At 49.4% G+C, this 17,147-nt stretch overlaps 1 protein-coding gene across 1 annotated transcript in view; it reads left to right on the top strand.

Moving 5' to 3' along the window:
- Positions 1-17,147, top strand: part of UNC45B (unc-45 myosin chaperone B) — a 30,568-nt gene that overhangs the window by 1,324 nt on the left and 12,097 nt on the right. The window contains exons 3-10 of the mRNA XM_004012459.4: positions 245-281; positions 1,594-1,769; positions 3,177-3,266; positions 7,035-7,202; positions 8,018-8,186; positions 10,007-10,177; positions 12,592-12,763; positions 15,647-15,947. Of these exons, the coding sequence (XP_004012508.2) occupies positions 245-281; positions 1,594-1,769; positions 3,177-3,266; positions 7,035-7,202; positions 8,018-8,186; positions 10,007-10,177; positions 12,592-12,763; positions 15,647-15,947 (1,284 nt within the window). The remainder of the gene's footprint in view (positions 1-244; positions 282-1,593; positions 1,770-3,176; positions 3,267-7,034; positions 7,203-8,017; positions 8,187-10,006; positions 10,178-12,591; positions 12,764-15,646; positions 15,948-17,147) is intronic.

Here is a 17,147-nt window from a genome sequence, read left to right as displayed (position 1 = left end):
TCCATGGGATTCTGCAGGCAAGAATACTGGAGCGGGTGGCCACGCCCTCCTCAGTCAGCAGCAGAGCCAGGTTCAAGCCTGAGTGTGCCTGATGCGTGCCCGCTTCTCCACACTCAGCGAGGAACCTCTGGCCTCTGAAAGTGGCAGCGGCCAGCAAGCCCTGTCTCCTCACCTCCGGGACCCTCTCTGGCTGTCTCTGTGTTGGGCCCACATTAACCAAGTGTCTTTCTTCCCTGTTTCTCAGGAGAGCTATGTTCAGGCGGCTTCCGATGCCTCGAGAGGTGAGCCCTCGCGCGCTCTGACCTTGCCCTCCTTCCCTCCCCCTCAGCATCACTGTTTAGTCTAAGAGGCTCTTGACACTCACAGATTGTATAAATGCCACCCTGGACATTGTAGGCAGGGCTTCAGATGGACCTTGTGTGAAAGGATGCTCCAGGAAAGCCATCCCTAAGTCACATCTTTACACATTAAATGTGCTGGAGCCGCTCCTGGAAATCCTTTTGTCACAGCAAGGACACAGGCACTTTGGTGGAGGTGAGGATAGGTTCCTGGGGGAGGGGCTGCTCCCTAGAACCACTCTGTGGGGACCGGGTTTCCTAAGGGAAGGAGGGAGGTATTAGTTTATTCCACAGACACTAGGAGAAATAAACACACATCAACACTGTTTTCGGAGTGCCTCAGGTTCTGGGAGAACTTAGATTTAAGAGCATGATCAAAATGGGAAGACTTCTGGCTGCATTTTTAGGGTTATAATATGCAGAACGAAGGGGATTCTCCTCTGCATAGGTCTGTGTTGGCTTTTGATTGGATCACTAATTTTTAAGGAGAGACAGAGATAGTCTGGAGTGAGTTCGGAAGGGAAGGTCTTAGCTGGAGAGGGGACTAGAAACCCATCCTGTAAAGAGCAGAAAAGTGGCAATATTTAGCTCAGAGAAGGAACTCCCAGGTGGGACAGGGAGCTGCTTTCAAATTCCTGAAAGGCTGTCACAAGGAAGAAGGATTGGATTTCATCTCACAGTTTCCAGGACTGGACTTAAGACAAAAGGGCAAAGTTACAGGGAGATAGATATATTTCAGGTTGGAGGAGGGAGGGGCTTTCTGAAGAAGCTGTCTGCCTTGAGATGGAAGGTGCTCCGCACAGCTGGAGGTATGCGAGCACCGACTGGATTGGTACTTGGCAGGGATCAAGGAGCCAAGACTGGAGAGTCAGGAATTGAATGAGATGACCCTTAAGCTCCCTTCCAACCTTGAGACAGTGATTCTTACCACCTCCCTAACTGCGGGGATCCTAGGACCAGATGGTCTACCTCAGGGGTTTCCAGTCTCCGGGATCTAATGCCTGATGACCTGAGGTGGAGCTGATGTCATAATAATAGAAATAGAGTGCACAATAAATGTAATGCACTTGAATCATCCCCAAACCACACCCCGCTTCCAGTCCGTGGAAAAATTGCCTTCCACGAAACTGATCTACAAGGAAGCACACTCTCCAAGGGAGAGACAGAAGCCCTGGAGTTGGGGGGGTGTTGTGGGGGAAGAAGGAAGGTGGTCTGCCTCCCGGCCCCCTGAGCCTCTGCCTGCTTCCCTTGCTAGCCATTGATATCAACTCCTCGGACATCAAGGCTCTGTACCGGCGATGCCAGGCACTGGAGCACCTGGGCAAGCTGGACCAGGCCTTCAAGGATGTGCAGCGCTGTGCCACTCTGGAGCCACAGAACCAGAGCTTCCAGGAGACACTGAGGAGGCTCAACACCAGCATCCAGGAGAAGGTGAGCTGGATCCGGAAGGTGGCCCTTCCTATAAGCCTCGGCCACCTCTCCCCATTCCCAGTAGGGACCAGTTAGGGCAGCAGGACACCAGGGCTGGCCTACCTCCACTCCCTTGGATGGAGTGGTCACGTGGCACAGAACAGCTGGGCCGGTGCCCCTGTCTGTGAGGATCAGAGACGCCGTGATGCTTGTTCAAGGGTACAAGCCAGACAGGACTAGCATACCAGTCTTCTCAATTCCAGATGGAGGCTTAAAAAAAAAATTGCAACTTAGTATGTCTTCCTCTTAGTATGATCTTCCTCTCTTTCTAGGAGGACAAAGGCAGCATGAGAAACCTGGGAACTGGGGGGAGGATGTTGCTGGGGGATGCAGGAGAGTCAGGAACCAGCAGGAACAGGGGCTCTTTCCTAGGAAAATGGAGTGGCCTCAGGGAACTGGGACCAGGGATAAGGGGTCCTGCACCCTCTGTCCTCACTTAGCTGCCAGTTTTCTGAGGGATGCCCTGGGGTGCCAGCTTCCCCACTCTGAGAGCAGAAGGGTAACTTGATCACGCGTCTCCTTGCTCCGGGTCGCAGTGACGTCTGGATGCCTGGGGCAGCCCCATGGAGGGACCACAGTGTTCTGTCCAGAGTGCAGACTCCAGAGCTGTCAAAATACAGACCAACGAGTGATCAGTGAAGGGGTGGTGACTGAGCGACTTCCTGAAAGGAAATGACCGCAGGGGGGAAATAGGTGGCACTGTGGCCCAGCAGAGCAACGCTCAGAGCACTGGGGTTGGGGTTGGGGTTGGGAGAGTGAGGGATGGAGACATTCCAAAATAACCGTTCAGGGACTTCCCTGGTGGTCCAGTGGCTAAGACTCAGCGGTCCCAATCCAGGGGCCTGGGTTCGATCCCAGGTCAGGGAACTGAATCCCACATGCTTCGAGTAAAGATCACGTGTGCTGCTGCTACTAGGACCTGGGCACAACCAAGAGAATGAATGAATGAACGTTTAAAAAGGAATAAAGAAGGAAAAAATGGTTTACATTTGTTTCAAGTGGTACTTGAAAGCTGCTTCATGTCTCTGACCCTGGAGATACTTTCCTGTTTTAGCCCATATTTAAATGTCTAACAGTGAGGCTGCAAAATTGGGGTGATGATCTTTTTGCCTTCCAAGACTTGTGAAGACTAAATGGGACCTCGAAAGTAATTAAACTGTAAGCTTTGTGGAGCAAAGACTTGATTTTGTTCTTGTCCCACCCGTAGTAATGACAGTTCAGTTAGATGATTGTTGGATGGATGAAAGAGTGATGGAGGCGGGCACGAAGACCATACCCTAATATTACCTGAGATGACCTTTGAGTGGAGTTGACTGAAATGATGGGATGCCCACCTGCCTTCTTCCCCACTCCCCCCTCTCTCCTCAGCTCCGTGTGCAGTTCTCCACTGATTCGAGGGTTCAGACGATGTTTGAGATTCTCCTGGACAGAAACAGTGAAGCGGATAAACTGGAGAAGGTACGTGCTGGGCAAGCAGCGAACCAGAGGAGGGCGCTCTGGGGGCGCGCAGGTAACTGCTTCCTCTGCGGACTCCGCCCTTGTGTCCGGACCGTAACGTCCCCGACTCGTGCTGGCGGGCGGCTCCTTGGAGAAGGGAGACAAAGATGGGCCAAAAGATAAGCACTTTAGAAAACAGTGTGAACTCTAAGAAGGGCCAGGGTTAGGGTGAGAACCACGAAGAGAGTCACGCTCAACACGAGGAGGTGCTCATGTTGAGTCATGCTCAACAGTTAGAACGATGAGGGTTGAATCCTGTCTTTGTATTTCTGCTATTCTGTTCAGCGTGTATTGTTTTTTGCAGTGCATGGATTTTGATATTTTAAAACATTGCATTCAATACCATTTATCTTGATTACAGAAGTTTTTTGTACCCCGTAAAATCTGCACCCAAGGTAAGTGTCTTACTTGCCTCACCCTAGTTTTGGGCCTGAGAAACAATGACATGTCAAAATAATGCTTTACTCCATTTCAAAATGGAGCAGCATCATTCTGAATTATGAAGATCATTCTGCAGCATCGTTCTGAATTATGAAGATATTTATTCCTAATATCTTCTTAACCAAATTTGCTGCATTTTTAAATGTTTCTTTTTTCCTCCTTCAGAGGGAAAAAATGAATATCTGAATATAAGAATTTAACAGAAGATGCATGGGGAATTTTTGTTAGTTTTATGATCAGTAATCATATAATATGCAAATATCAGGGCTTCCCTAGTGGTCCAGTGGTTAAGACTGCCTTCCAATGCAGGCAGCTTGGGGTTGATTCCTGGTTGAGGAACTAAGATCCCACATGCGGCAGGTGCAATCAAAAAAATTTTTTAATATGCAAGTATATTTTATAACAAACTCTTATGAGGACTTGATGAGCTGTTATATATATATATATGAAAGGAGCACTTTGTACTCTGAAAAGTACAAAGCCCTTGACTGATAGAGTGATGATGGTTCTGCTCATGCTTGCCTGAAATTCTTTAATCAGCCTGCTCCCCAGCCTCTTGGGGGGTTCCCTGGTGGCTCAGATGGTAAAGCATCTGCCTGCAATGCAGGAGAAGGGGGTTCAGTCTTCGGGTCAGGAAGATCCTTGGAGAAAGGAATGGTTACCCACTCCAGGATTCTTGCCTGGAGAATCCTGTGAACAGAGGACCCTGGCCAGCACAATCCATGGGGTCGCAGAGTCAGATGCAACTAAGCATGTGCACCAACCTCTTACTCTCTGCCTGTTTGCCCACCTCCTCCTTTTCTTGCATCATGAATTCTTTGCCCAATCTCAGGGTCTCAGGTCCTCCTCAAGCCCTCCTCTCCAGAGCTGGAGCCTTTTAAAGGATTTCAACACACAATTGGTTGCCTGCAGTTCGGAGGGCCAACTGTACTACATTATTTTATGTAAGGGACTTGAGCATCCGTGGATTTTGTTATCCACCAGGGTCCTGGAAGCAATCCCCTGTGGATACTGAGGGATGACTGTGAATGCATCCTTAGGGTGGAAGGTTTTATATCCTTCTTTTGCATCCTCCGTTCAGTTCAGTCACTCAGTCATGTCCCACTCTTTGCCACCCCATGGACTGTAGCACACCAGGCCTCCCTGACCATCACCAACTCCTGGAGCCTACTCAAACTCATGTCCATTGAGTCGATGATGCCATCCAACCATCTCATCCTCTGTTGTCCCCTTCTTCTCCTGCCTTCAATCTTTCCCTGCATCAGGGTCTTTTCCAGTGAGTCAGTTCTTCACATCAGGTGGCCAGAGTATTGGAGCTTCAGCTTCAGCATCAGTCCTTCCAATGAATATTCAGAATATACTTTATAGACATATATACATACATACATATATATATGTATATACATACATACATATATATACATGTATATACACACACAAATATACATATATAGAGAGAGACTCTGAGGACTCTCTCACACACACATATACAGAATATCTTATATATATATATATATATATATATATCATATGTATATATATGTCCTCAGGGTGGGAAGAGACTTGAAAATGCAGCTCAACTGTCTATTTTTATGGACAGGGATCTGAGACCCAGAGAATGCTATGCCTTGCCCAAGGTCACGTGGCTAGCATGTGGCAGAATCATCACCCAGGGCTTTCAAATCCCATCTAGCATTCTCTGCACACAACCTTCAATCCTCCTGAGAACCTCCTGCAACTTTAGATTTTCTTGAACAATAAAAAATGCCAAAACCATATTCAAGGAATATGTTTGATGGAAAAGAATCCCCAATGTAAAAACTTCAATTCTGTTACAAGATAAACTAAGATATAGTAAAAACTCTTTAAGAGTTTGAGCAAAATTTGTTTGAACTGGGTAGCGTAACGCGGAAGTGGTTGGGAGTATTCCACCAACAAGAGCTAGGGAAAAGGCTTTTCTAGAAAAGAGGTGAACCCTGGTGGTTCAGTGGTTAAGAATCCTCTTGCCAGTGCAGGGGATGTGAGTATGATCCCTGGTCAGGATCTAAGATCCCACGTGTTGTGGGGCAGCTAAGCCTGAGTGCAGCAACTACTGAGCCCACGTGCTGCAAATATTTAAACAAAACAAAACAAACAAAGACAGGAAAGAGGTGGAAGCAAAGCAAGGGGGTTATTTGATTGGCTGTAGCTTAAAAATGTGCATGCTTAGTCGTGTCGAACTCTTTACAACCCCCGAGACTGTAGTCTGCCAGGCTCCTCTGTCCATGGAATTCTCCAGGCAAGAATACTTGGAGTGGGTTACCATTTCCTTCTCCAGGGGATCTTCCTGACCCAGGGATCGAACCGACATCTCTTGTGTCTCCTGCTTTAGCAGGTGGATTCTTTACCACTAGGGTACCTGGGGAGCTCGGGCTATAGCTTAAGCAGTTAGCATTATTTGGGAAAGGCTCGTTAGCTGTTTGTGATTGGTTGTCCTTCAGTGTCTTAACCTTGAGACAATACAGGGTTAGGGGTTTTTCATTTAGTTGTTTTGTTTTTAAATTGAAGTACAGTTGATTTACAAGGTTGTGTTAATTTCTGCTGTATAGCAAAGTGTGGTTTGGGTTTTCTTATTTAGTTGCTTAGGCATTGAAGCCACTTCAGACTGATGGGTTCCTTGATTAATTAACTTAACATTTCCCTACCCTTTTCTTTAAAAAAAATTTTTATTTGGTTGTGTTGGGTCTTCGTTGCAGCCCACGGGAAATTTGTTGCGGCATGTGGGGTCTTTTGTTGCAGCTCACAGGCTCAGTTGCTCCTCGGCGTGTGCAGTCTTAGTTCCCCAACCAGGGTTAGGGTTAGTGCGGGATCTTAGTTCCCCTCCCAAGGATTGGAAAGTGGGGTCGTCACCACTGGCCCACCAGGGAAGTCCCTTTGCTACCTTTTATAAGTCCTTACCCCCAAGCAGATACGCACAGTTTTATTTTACCCAAAGTGCCATCAGCGTGAACCTGCAATTCTGTTCCTGCAAACCAATGCTTTTTTCCAAGTTGCCTCTGAGTCTTCTCATTTATATCTTTGATGGCTGCAATATATTTTCATCCAGCTGGTCTTTATTGCAAGTTACTTTGTTTCTTGTTCTGAATTATGTTCTTGGGCCACATTCCCAGGAGCAGGGTTATAGGGCAAAGGAATATAAAGAAGTTTTGAAGCCCCGGTCCTTGCCCCAGCCCCTGCACTTGGCTCATGGTCAAGGCCTCAGTAGCCAGACTTCCCTCCTGACCTTTGTTGTTTCCTTTGCACCTTCAGGCCGCCAACAACCTCATTGTCCTCAGCCGTGAGGAAGCGGGGGCCGAAAGGATCTTCCAGAACAACGGCATGGCCCTGCTGATGCAGCTTTTGGACACGAAGAGGCCTGAGCTGATGCTGGCTGCCGTGCGGACCTTGTCGGGCATGTGCAGTAGCCACCGAGCTAGGGTGAGGGCAGGGGCGGGGCTCGTGGAGCAAAGGGCTGCCAGCCTGAGGATGGGGCGTTGACCTGTGGGCAGGGCAGGGCATGGCGTGGATAGACCCTGATACAACGTCTAAAGCGGCCCCCCTCAACCTCGGTTGTATGGTCCCAGATTCAGCGGAGACTGATCCTCTGGTTTGTTTCTTTGAGATGAAAATGGGTCTGACTGAACAAAGAGTAAGGGCTTCCCTGGTGGCTCAGATGGTAAGGAATCCGCCTGCAACGCAGGCAACCGGGTTCGATCCCTGAATTGGGAAGATCCCCTGGAAAACGGAATGGCTACCCACCCCCGTATTCTTGCCTGGAGAATTCCACAGACAGAGGGGCCTGGCCGGCTACTGTCCATGGGGTCACAGGGTCGGACACGACTGAGTGACTAACGCTTTCACACTTAAACAAAGATAAGTTTATTGGAAGTGGTTTCTGAGGAAGAGCTGAATGCAATGGCTGTGATAGTTCACTGCTTTTCATACTAAATCTTCAAAACCCAGTGTGTGTTTTACACGCACAGCCCATCTCAGTGTGAACTTGCTGCGTTACGCACGTTCAGTGCCTCCCCTGGGGCCAGAGGCCACGGTACGGGAGGGCGCGGCTCTATCCCTCTGGAAAGGGGCATGGCTTGAGTCCGGGGCTTGCCGGAGCAACAGGCCCCGTGAGACACCGGTTGCCTGGGCTTCTGTCCCGACTGCATGGGGCGGCCCTCACCCGCTCCCTAACCTGCACGGCAGCTGGAAGGGAGGGGCAGTCAACTGACTGTGTGCTTCCCGCTCGGGGCGTCTAGGCCACAGCGATCCTCCACGCAGTCCGCATAGACCGAATCTGCAGCCTCATGGCGGTGGAGAGCGAGGAGATGTCTCTGGCCGTCTGCAACCTGCTGCAGGCCATCATCGACGCTCTGTCTGACGAGGACAAACAGGAGCATCGGGGGAAGGAAGAGGCCCTGGTTCTGGGTAGGAGACGGTTTTCAGCTTTGGTTCGGGGGGCTGGGGGCAAAGAAGTGCCAGTTACTACCTCAGACTGAGCATTCGTGTATGTGGAGGTGGCCCGGTTATATTTTTCCATTTATTTTTTTTACTATAAAAGTCACAGAGGCACAGTCACATTTACGAGAGCTAAAACGTGGAAGCAACTCAAGTGCCCCTCTATGGATGGAGAAATAAAAGGTGGTGTGTGTCTCTACAATGGAATATTGTTGAGCCTTAAAAAGGCAGGAAATTCTGACACAAGCTACAACATGGATGAAACTTGAGGACCTTATGTTAAGTGAATAACCCGGTCACAAAAACACAGATACTGTATATGCCACATATAGGAGGTTTCTTTTCTTTTCTTCGTTTTTCTTTCAGCTGCAGACCTTAGTTTCCTGACTAGGGATCAGACCTGTTCCCCCTGCAGTGGAAGCATAGAGTCCTACCCACTGGACCACCAAGCAATTCCCTGTGTTTTCTAAAACAGTCAAACTCGTAGAAACAGAAAGTTGCATGATAGTTGCCAGAGATGGGGGGAGGAGGAAATGAGTTGTTTAATGGGAATTTCAGTTTTGCAACTTGAAACAGTTTTTAAAAGTAACTGGTGGTTCAGTGGGGAAGATCCCACCTGCCAGTGCAGGAGACGTGGCTTGATCCCTGATCCAGGACGATCCCACACGCCTCGGAGCAACTATTGAGGCTGTGCTCTAGAGCCTGGGAGCTGCGTCAGCTGAAGCCTCTACACCCTAGAGGCTGTGCTCTGCAACGAGAGAAGCCACAGCAAAGCAAAGCCTGCACCTGGCAACTATAGAGTGGTCCCATCCACCACAACTAGAGAAAAGCTCATGCAGCAACGAACACCTAGCCCAGCCAAAAACAAACAAAATTATTTTTAAAAGTAACAGAGGCTTATTGGAGAAACTTGGAAAATTTTAGAAATATGTAAAATGAAAAAAAAAAAAAAAAACCCAGTGACCTGTAAACATCCCTCCAGATAACTACTATCGTCACTGCCATGTGAAACTTTCCAGCCTTTTTTCTGTTTTTAAAAACACATTTTTCACATTACTTAGCTTCCTAATTTTATTTTTGGGTGCGCTGGATCTCCACTGCTGTGCATGGGCTTTCGGTGGTGCATGGGGGCTGCTCTTCGCTGCGGGGCAGTGGCTTCCCTTGTTGCACAGCCTCTAGGCACATGGGCTTTAGGAGTTGCGGGCTCTAGACCGGGGCTCAATAATTGTGGTGCACGGGCTTAGTTGCTCTCAGCATGTGGGATCTTCCCAGACCGTCCCAGTAAGATGTCTGGATCGAGCCTGTGTCCGCTGCATTGGCAGGCCAATTCCTATCCACTGTACCACCTGGGAAGTCCCTTTCCAGTCTTTTTTTTCCCCTATCCATTCATTTAAATATCTATTTAATGAAGCTGGAATTCAACTTGGATATTGTTATTCAGTCGCTAAGTCGTGTCCGACCCTTTGTGACCCCATGGACTGCAGTCTGCCAGCTTCCCTGTCCTTCAGCATCTCCTGGAATTCGCTCGAATTCATGTCCATTGAGTTGGTGATGCCATTGAACCATCTCATCCTCTGCCACCCCCTTTCTGATCACCCTTGGGGGTGTTGTCTAGAATCCTCCCTCCCTTCTTTGGAATGATACAGGATACTCTCCCGGGAAATTCCAGGATCTGGGAAGCAATGGATTCGATATTTCCAGAGTCCTTCCAGAAGCCCCAGCCATCCCTGGTCCTATACACCTCAGACGCCCTAGTCCTCTCCATCCACCCCTGAACTCTCCTTCCTCAGACTCCAAGAAGGACCTGAAGCAGATCACCAACCACCTGCTCGACATGCTGGTCAGCAAGAAGGTGTCTGGCCAGGGTAGGGATCAGGCCCTGAACCTGCTCAATAAGAACGTCCCCAGGAAGGACCTCGCCATTCACGACAACTCCCGCACCATCTACGTGGTTGATAATGGTGAGGAGGTGGGAGGGTCTGGGGCTCATGCCAGCCTTTCCAGTGGGCACCGGGGAAAGGCAACAAGCAGAAGGTGGAAGGAGTGTGGCTCTTGTCTGAGAGAGGTCTTCATTCCCAACTGAAAAGCCAGGAAAAGACATTAGCATGTTAGGATCCACCAGTGGGCTGGTGAAGGCGTAGGTCCTGGCTCTGAATTCAGAGCCTGAACGCACACAGAACACAGTCAAAAACATCTGGGCGGAGTTTCCTGTGGCAAGCACCAAAAAAACAAACCAAACTCCACCAATGGGAGTAACATTTCTGAAGTCTCATGCTGGCAAAATGCAGGCCTTCCAGAAGGGAGAAATGGCATCCATGTACTTTATACAAAGATCAGTAAGAGTGCTCCAGAAAACATCCATTAAATTCGTCAGCTCCAGGGCATCACCCCGGAGATACCCTAAATCACTTTCAGTTGTTCAGGAATCATACTTATGGCTTTATGATCTGCTGTGATAAATTCTCCCAGAGGTATCATGACATTTAGACCATACCTTTTCTAAAATGTTCAAGCCAGCTTTTATCACCTTGACCTTTATTCTGTTTTGATACAGCACTTCTCTCGTTTGGTTTTCACAGATCTCAGCAAAGTTCATGTGCTTAGACTTGAACATATTACTCTAGTGCTTAAGCCTCCTCCACTCAACACTCCCCTCCCTCCCCATCCCAGCTATGGTCTTCTCTGCACATATCACAAAGGCTGGGCATTGACAATATGCTTCTCTCTGCACTAGGATCTAGGCCCAACAACACGGTTTATGGGATAGAGTGGGTGAGGAGCAGTATCTGTTATGCTAGGCACCGAAGTGAATAGCATTTAGGTTAAAAATAGTGTAGACTTTAAAATATCTAGGTATCTGGTGAAAAGCTGCAATGCGGAAGTTGTTTGTTGTGAAAATTGGGCTGGGGGACTTGGGTAGGGGAGTCACCAGGATGTCAAGACTGAAGTGAGTTTCTGGGTTCAGGGAGGGGCAGACACGGACAAAGGGGAGGTCCAGGGTGTTCTAGCAGAAGAGAAATGAGATGCTCAAGATGAGGGCCGACTGAAGGGAAAGCTAGCAGGTGAGGCTGGGGACGTGGAGCAGCTGCATTTGCTGAAGGCTTTGGAGAGCCAGGCTGGGAGGTGGGGTTGGTTCATCAGGCCCAGTCTTGCCAGTGCTTCTGTGTGTGTGTGCTTAAATACAGAGCACAAAGTTTACTGCCAGGCACGTTCACTGCCCCTGCCCCGGGCCAGGGTATCATGCCGCCCAGTGTTTACCTAGATTGCCCCCCTCCCACTTGACCTGTGCCACCCTAGGTTTGATCAGCTCCTAGCCACCACTACGACCTGGCTCTGAAATCAAGCTATCGTCCCCGAGGCAGTGGAGCCTCACAGTTAACATCATGGTCTTTTAAATCAGAGAGGGTCCCCGCTATGTCACTTGCCAGCATTGTGGTCTTGAGCAAGTTACTTGACTTCTTCATGTCTTGGTTTTCTGCTCTGAAAAATGGCAATATTAATTTCTGCTCACCAGTAGGGTCAATGTTAGGATTAAGTGAGATAGCGTGTAGAAAGCTCTTGGCACACAGTAAGATTACCTTATTGTAATGTTTATACATCTGTCTTCTCTATTGCATTGTGAGCTTTTTGACATCAAGGTTGTCCTTTATTTTGGTAGCTAACACCTCGTTTACTCATTCATTCTTTTATTCGACAAATATGTAATGGCTGGATTAGCCTGGTGGGTAATAGGAAGCCTTTGAAGGTTCTTCAACAGGAGAAGGGATAATAACCATGATGGTAAATATCCTATTTGCTAAATAATTAACAAATATTTAGTGTCATGATGTGTCTAGATTAGCACTAGGCCAATGTTTCCGCACATTACCTTGGTGAACCCTCAAACTCTATGAGGTGGGTAGTATCGTTCCCATTTTACAAAAAAAGAAACTGAAGCCTGGGGAAAAGAGAATATAAAACAGTATTTGAGGAAGATTATAACGTTAGCGCTGGTCAGTCAGTTCAGTCGCTCAGGCGTGTCCGACTGTTTACGACCCCATGGACTGCAACATGCCAGGCCTCCCTGTCCATCACCACCTCCCGGAGCCTACTCAAACTCTTGTCCATCGAGTCGGTGATGCCATGTAGAGTCCTCTGAGCTCAACTAGTCTTGACTGTGTAAATGTGAAAATGAGGCCCCTGATGGGAGGCGAATGGCTCAGGTAGGGGCAGAGGCGGGTGTGGAGCCTGGGTCTCTAGGCTGCATTCCAATGCCCTTCACGCTGGATGAGCCGCGTGCTGCCAGAAGGCGGGCTGCAGAGAGCTGGGCGAGGAGGGGTGTTTGTGAGGACAGGGCCTGGCCGGCATCTTATACCTGCTGCTGTCTGTCCTGCAGGCCTAAGGAAGATCCTGAAGGTGGTGGGGCAGGTCCCAGATCTGCCGTCCTGCCTGCCCCTGACTGACAACACCCGCATGCTGGCCTCGATCCTCATCAACAAGCTCTATGACGACCTGCGCTGTGACCCCGAGCGCGACCACTTCCGCAAGATCTGCGAGGAGTACATCACGTGAGTCTCCCGGAGGGTCGTGTAACCAAGTGGGGGTCTGGCTGTTGGCCTTTCGAAAGCCAATAAAGAGGCAAGGCTGGTGGGAAGGAAAGCTTGCTTTACTTCAGAGGCTGGCAACCTGGGGGTGGAGGGGAGGGTGGACTCCTGTCCAAAGGCTGACCTCCCCTCCCTCCCCACCACCACCCTGCTGACAGTCAGCGGGCAAGAATTTTTAGAGATGGAAGGAGGGGTGCTACACATAGAAACGGCACAGTCAGCTCTGGCAGTCACCTGGAAACTGGTCATCAGCGGTCTGACCAGCATCATCTTGCTCAGTCCAGTTAGTCTTTAGGGTCAGTTTGTTCCTGTTTCTTTGAGGCCAGTTCTCAGAACCGTGGCAGCATTTATCACGGCCACAGTCCAGTCATCACGTAATTGACCTCTTCCACCTGGCGAGGGTTTCAGTATCTTTAAGACAGCTCACAGGATATGGCTCAGAATATTATCTGTGACCCTTGAGGAGAAACTAAACCCTTGACTTAGCTTAATGACTAAACTATTATTATTTGGTTTCATTTGACTGTTTTCCTTTGTGACTGCATTTTCTCACTTCTCTGATTAAATTTGTTGTTCGGCTAGAGTTTTTCCACAGACCAAAGGCAGGACCATAGGTCCTGCTCCATTTCAGTCAGGCTCTGTATCAGTCAGATTTAGCAGTGTAAAACAAGAAACGTAATTTATTATCTCACAATAGGACAGCAATTTGGCAGAGGTTCGGCTGGGGGGTTCTGGCTTTGGGGCTTACACATTAGCCACATGTTGTCCTGGACTACTGTCATCCGAAGGCTGGACCGGGGCTGGGAGACCTTCCAAGACGTTGCATTAAAGTGGCTGGCACATTGGTGCTCGCTCTTGGGTGGAAGCCACGGTTCCTCCCCATGTGGATCTCTGCTTATGGTAGCTGGCTTCTCTTTTCCTTTACTCCAATAATCCTCAAACTTGGAAACTGTTCAGATTTCTGGGACTCAGTAGTCTGGGTTGTGGCTCAGGAAGCTGCACGTTTTAAAAGCACTAGGGGAGTCTTGGGAGGGTGGAAACTCTCCCTTCACTCCGCTTTCCTTTCTCTATTCCAGGGGTTGACACACTTTTCCTGTAAAGGGCCAGAGAGTGCGTTTAGGTTTTATGAAACATGTAGGTCTCTAACACAATGAAAAAGAAAATAAACAAAACTACTTTAAAATGTAAAAAATGTTCTCAGCTTCCTGGATCCGGGGCCCAGCAAAGTTGGCTCAATCCCATCGTTTCTCCTGATCCCGACTTTGAGTCACTTTTAACGCTCCTCAGGGCTTCTCAGTGGTCTTTTTCTACCTCAGCTTCAGTGTTTGCAGCTAACTTGAGTCTTTCATGAAGGCCCGAGCTGAGTTCCAGTAACTATCTCCCAGCCAGTTAAGTTTGGATAGCGGTTTGCCTGTGAATGCTGCCTCTGTGGTCACCTGACACTGAGTCGGGGGGGGCGGGGGGGGGGGGGGGGTTACCACCTTCAACAAGTGGAGCCTGAGGCTGCCACCTCCCACCCCCTGGGGGTGCTTTGTCAGGAGCCAGGGGCTGGGTGGAAGTTCAGATGCCAGCTGGCATTGGTTTAAAGGGCAGACCTCAACTCCTTATTATTTTTTTAAATTATTTGTTCATGGCTTCTCCGGGTCTTCGGTGCTGCGTGCGGGCTTTCTCTAGTTCCTGCAGGCGGGGCTGCTCTCTAGCTGTGAAGCCTGGGCTCCTCCTTGTGGGGCTCCTCAGTAGTGCAGCTCTCAGGCTCGAGAGCACCAGGGCTAGTTGGGGCACAGAGGCCACAACCAGGAAGGGCTCTGGGTGCCCCAGCACCAAGCAGGAAGATGAAGCACAGGGCATGGACTCTGGGCTGGAGGGGCTCTCGGAGCTCCCAAAGCCTGCCCCTCTCCCCCAGAAGGACTCACCCACTCGCCCAGCCAGAGGCAGAGGTGGGACCGGAGCCCAGGTCTCTGACTCCTGCGCCATGCTCTCCTTTCACTTATACCCCTCTGCTTTTACACTGTGTACATCTGCCCTGATCCCCCACAACGAACAAACCTGGGCAGATCTCAGAAGGATCGGGTGTCCCCAGACAGAGGTCTTCCTGTAGAGTAGATGATAGTGGATTTTGAAAGCAACACAGAACCTTCCAGCTCTTCTAGTCCAACCCCTCCCCCTAACTCAACGGGAGAAAGTCTAGGACCAGACAGGGGAGCGGCTGGGCCAGGCGGCGTCATGATTCAGCCGCGTCAGAGAGGCAGGTGGTGTGCCAGCCACCCTGGTAGCCCTTTCTGCTGTCCTGTCCCACCAGACATCCCAGCTTCTGGGAAGCCTCTTGGCTGACAGCTCTCACCTGTCACCTCTCTTTGGGGACTTGGTTCAGCTAAGGACAGCTATTCACCTTCCCAGGGCAGCCAGCACCCAGTGGTTCGTCCCTCTCTCCAACCTGGAACAACTTTGAATGGTTTCTCAGCTCTGGAACTCTTTGCAAGCTGAGGCTTCGTCATGACTGCATCGTAGTCCAGCGCCTCCTTCCATCCAGTCCTGATTTCTTCCCTTTCCCAACAGGTGTTGATCCCGAGCTCTCTCCCTAACAAATGTCCTAAGTGTCAGTCCTCATCTGGGTGGGACTCTTGAGGAACACAATGCCTGGCACATCCGTTTTGTCATCTATCCTCATCATAACTCTGAGAAGCAGTAGTGCTATCCTCAGTGTCCAGATCAAGAGCTGAGGCTCAGAGAGGTTCAGTGACTTGCCTTAGGCCACAAAGCATATGAGTTGTGGATCTAGGATGCACAACCAAATCTGCCTGCCCCAGAATCTCCCACTCCCCTGACCACACTGGCCTTCCATTTTAGGGGCACGTTTGACCCCCAGGACATGGACAAGAACGTGATTGCCATCCAGACGGTGTCGGGGATCCTGCAGGGCCCCTTTGACCTGGGCAATCAGCTGCTGGGACTGAAAGGTGTGATGGAGATGATGGTGGCGCTGTGCGGCTCGGAGCGTGAGACGGACCAGCTGGTGGCCGTGGAGGCCCTCATCCACGCCTCCACCAAGCTCAGCCGCGCCACCTTCATCATCACCAATGGTGTGTCACTGCTCAAAGAGATCTACAAGACCACCAAAAACGAGAAGATCAAGATCCGCGCACTGGTGGTGAGTGGGCTGGGTACCAGACCCTGCACCAGGTACCAGGGATGCCAGAATGAATGGGATGTGGCCCCTGTCTTTGAGGAAACCAAGCTGTAGGCACCCAGACCCACCCACAGGCCTCTGCAGAGCAGGGTGGTAAGCAGAAGACTGTGAGAATGTGGATTCAGGATGGGAAACCATGCTGTATAATGACTGTCTCCTTAATTTTTTTTTTTACCATGGGGTATGCAGGATCTTAGTTCCCCCAACAATGATCAAATGCCCCGTGCATTGGGAGCAGAGTCTTAACCATTGGATCACCAACAAGTCCCTGCTCGACGCCATTGAATGACTCAAACACTGATGAGCCTTTGTCCAGCAAGTACTTTCAGTGCAGACTCCAAAAACTCAGTTTTCTTACTTGGTTTCTATATAGCACAGTTAAACCTATTGCATTTTTTCCCATTTTCATTATATAGAAATCACTTTCATTGACCTTTTTCTTGTCAACAATTACAGTGAAGATTTGAGTCATTGATCTGTTTTTCTTTTTTGGTTTATATCAGTTTTTAAAAAAAACTGATTTTAGCTTCTACCATTGTGAGTTTTCTCTTATGGAAGACAGACTTTTGTTTTCCCCAGCAAGAGTCCAGTTTTTCCTGGGTAAAAATCTGCACATCTGAATCTTCCCCCACCAAAGTGATTTCATGACCAGGTTTTGTGCCGTAAGTTTTATCACCGAGGTTTCTGTTGTGTTAATATTTGGGCTTCCCTAGTGGTTCAGATGGTGAAGAATCTGCCCGCAAGGCAGGAGACCCAGGTTCAATCCCTAGGTCAGGAATATCTCCTGGAGTAGGGAATGGCTACACACTCCAGTATTCTTGCCTGGAGAATTCCATGGACAGAGGAGCCTGGTGGGTACAGTTCATGGGGTTGGAAAGAGTCGGATACGACTGAGTGACTAACACTAGTATCATCCTAGTGTTTTTCAAAATGACACGACACGAAGCACCTATGGGGACAAAATAGTGAGCAGAGGGCAAGGGGTAGAGTAAAAGCCTCCAGCTTTGTGGGCATTCACTCTAACCTGGAAGCCTCAGGGAAGGCATTCTGGGAGAGGTGCCACCTGACCAGAGTTCTGTAGAATGCAGAGAGGTTGATCCAGGCAAAGCAAGGGGGCAAAATATTCCAGCCTCAGGGACGTGTCTGAGCAGGGCCTGGTCC

The sequence above is a fragment of the Ovis aries genome, chromosome 11 (assembly GCF_016772045.2).
Source record: "Ovis aries strain OAR_USU_Benz2616 breed Rambouillet chromosome 11, ARS-UI_Ramb_v3.0, whole genome shotgun sequence".
Taxonomy (NCBI): domain Eukaryota; kingdom Metazoa; phylum Chordata; class Mammalia; order Artiodactyla; family Bovidae; genus Ovis; species Ovis aries.
Note: the sequence above shows the minus strand (reverse complement) of the source record. Positions and strands in the feature narration are given on the sequence as shown.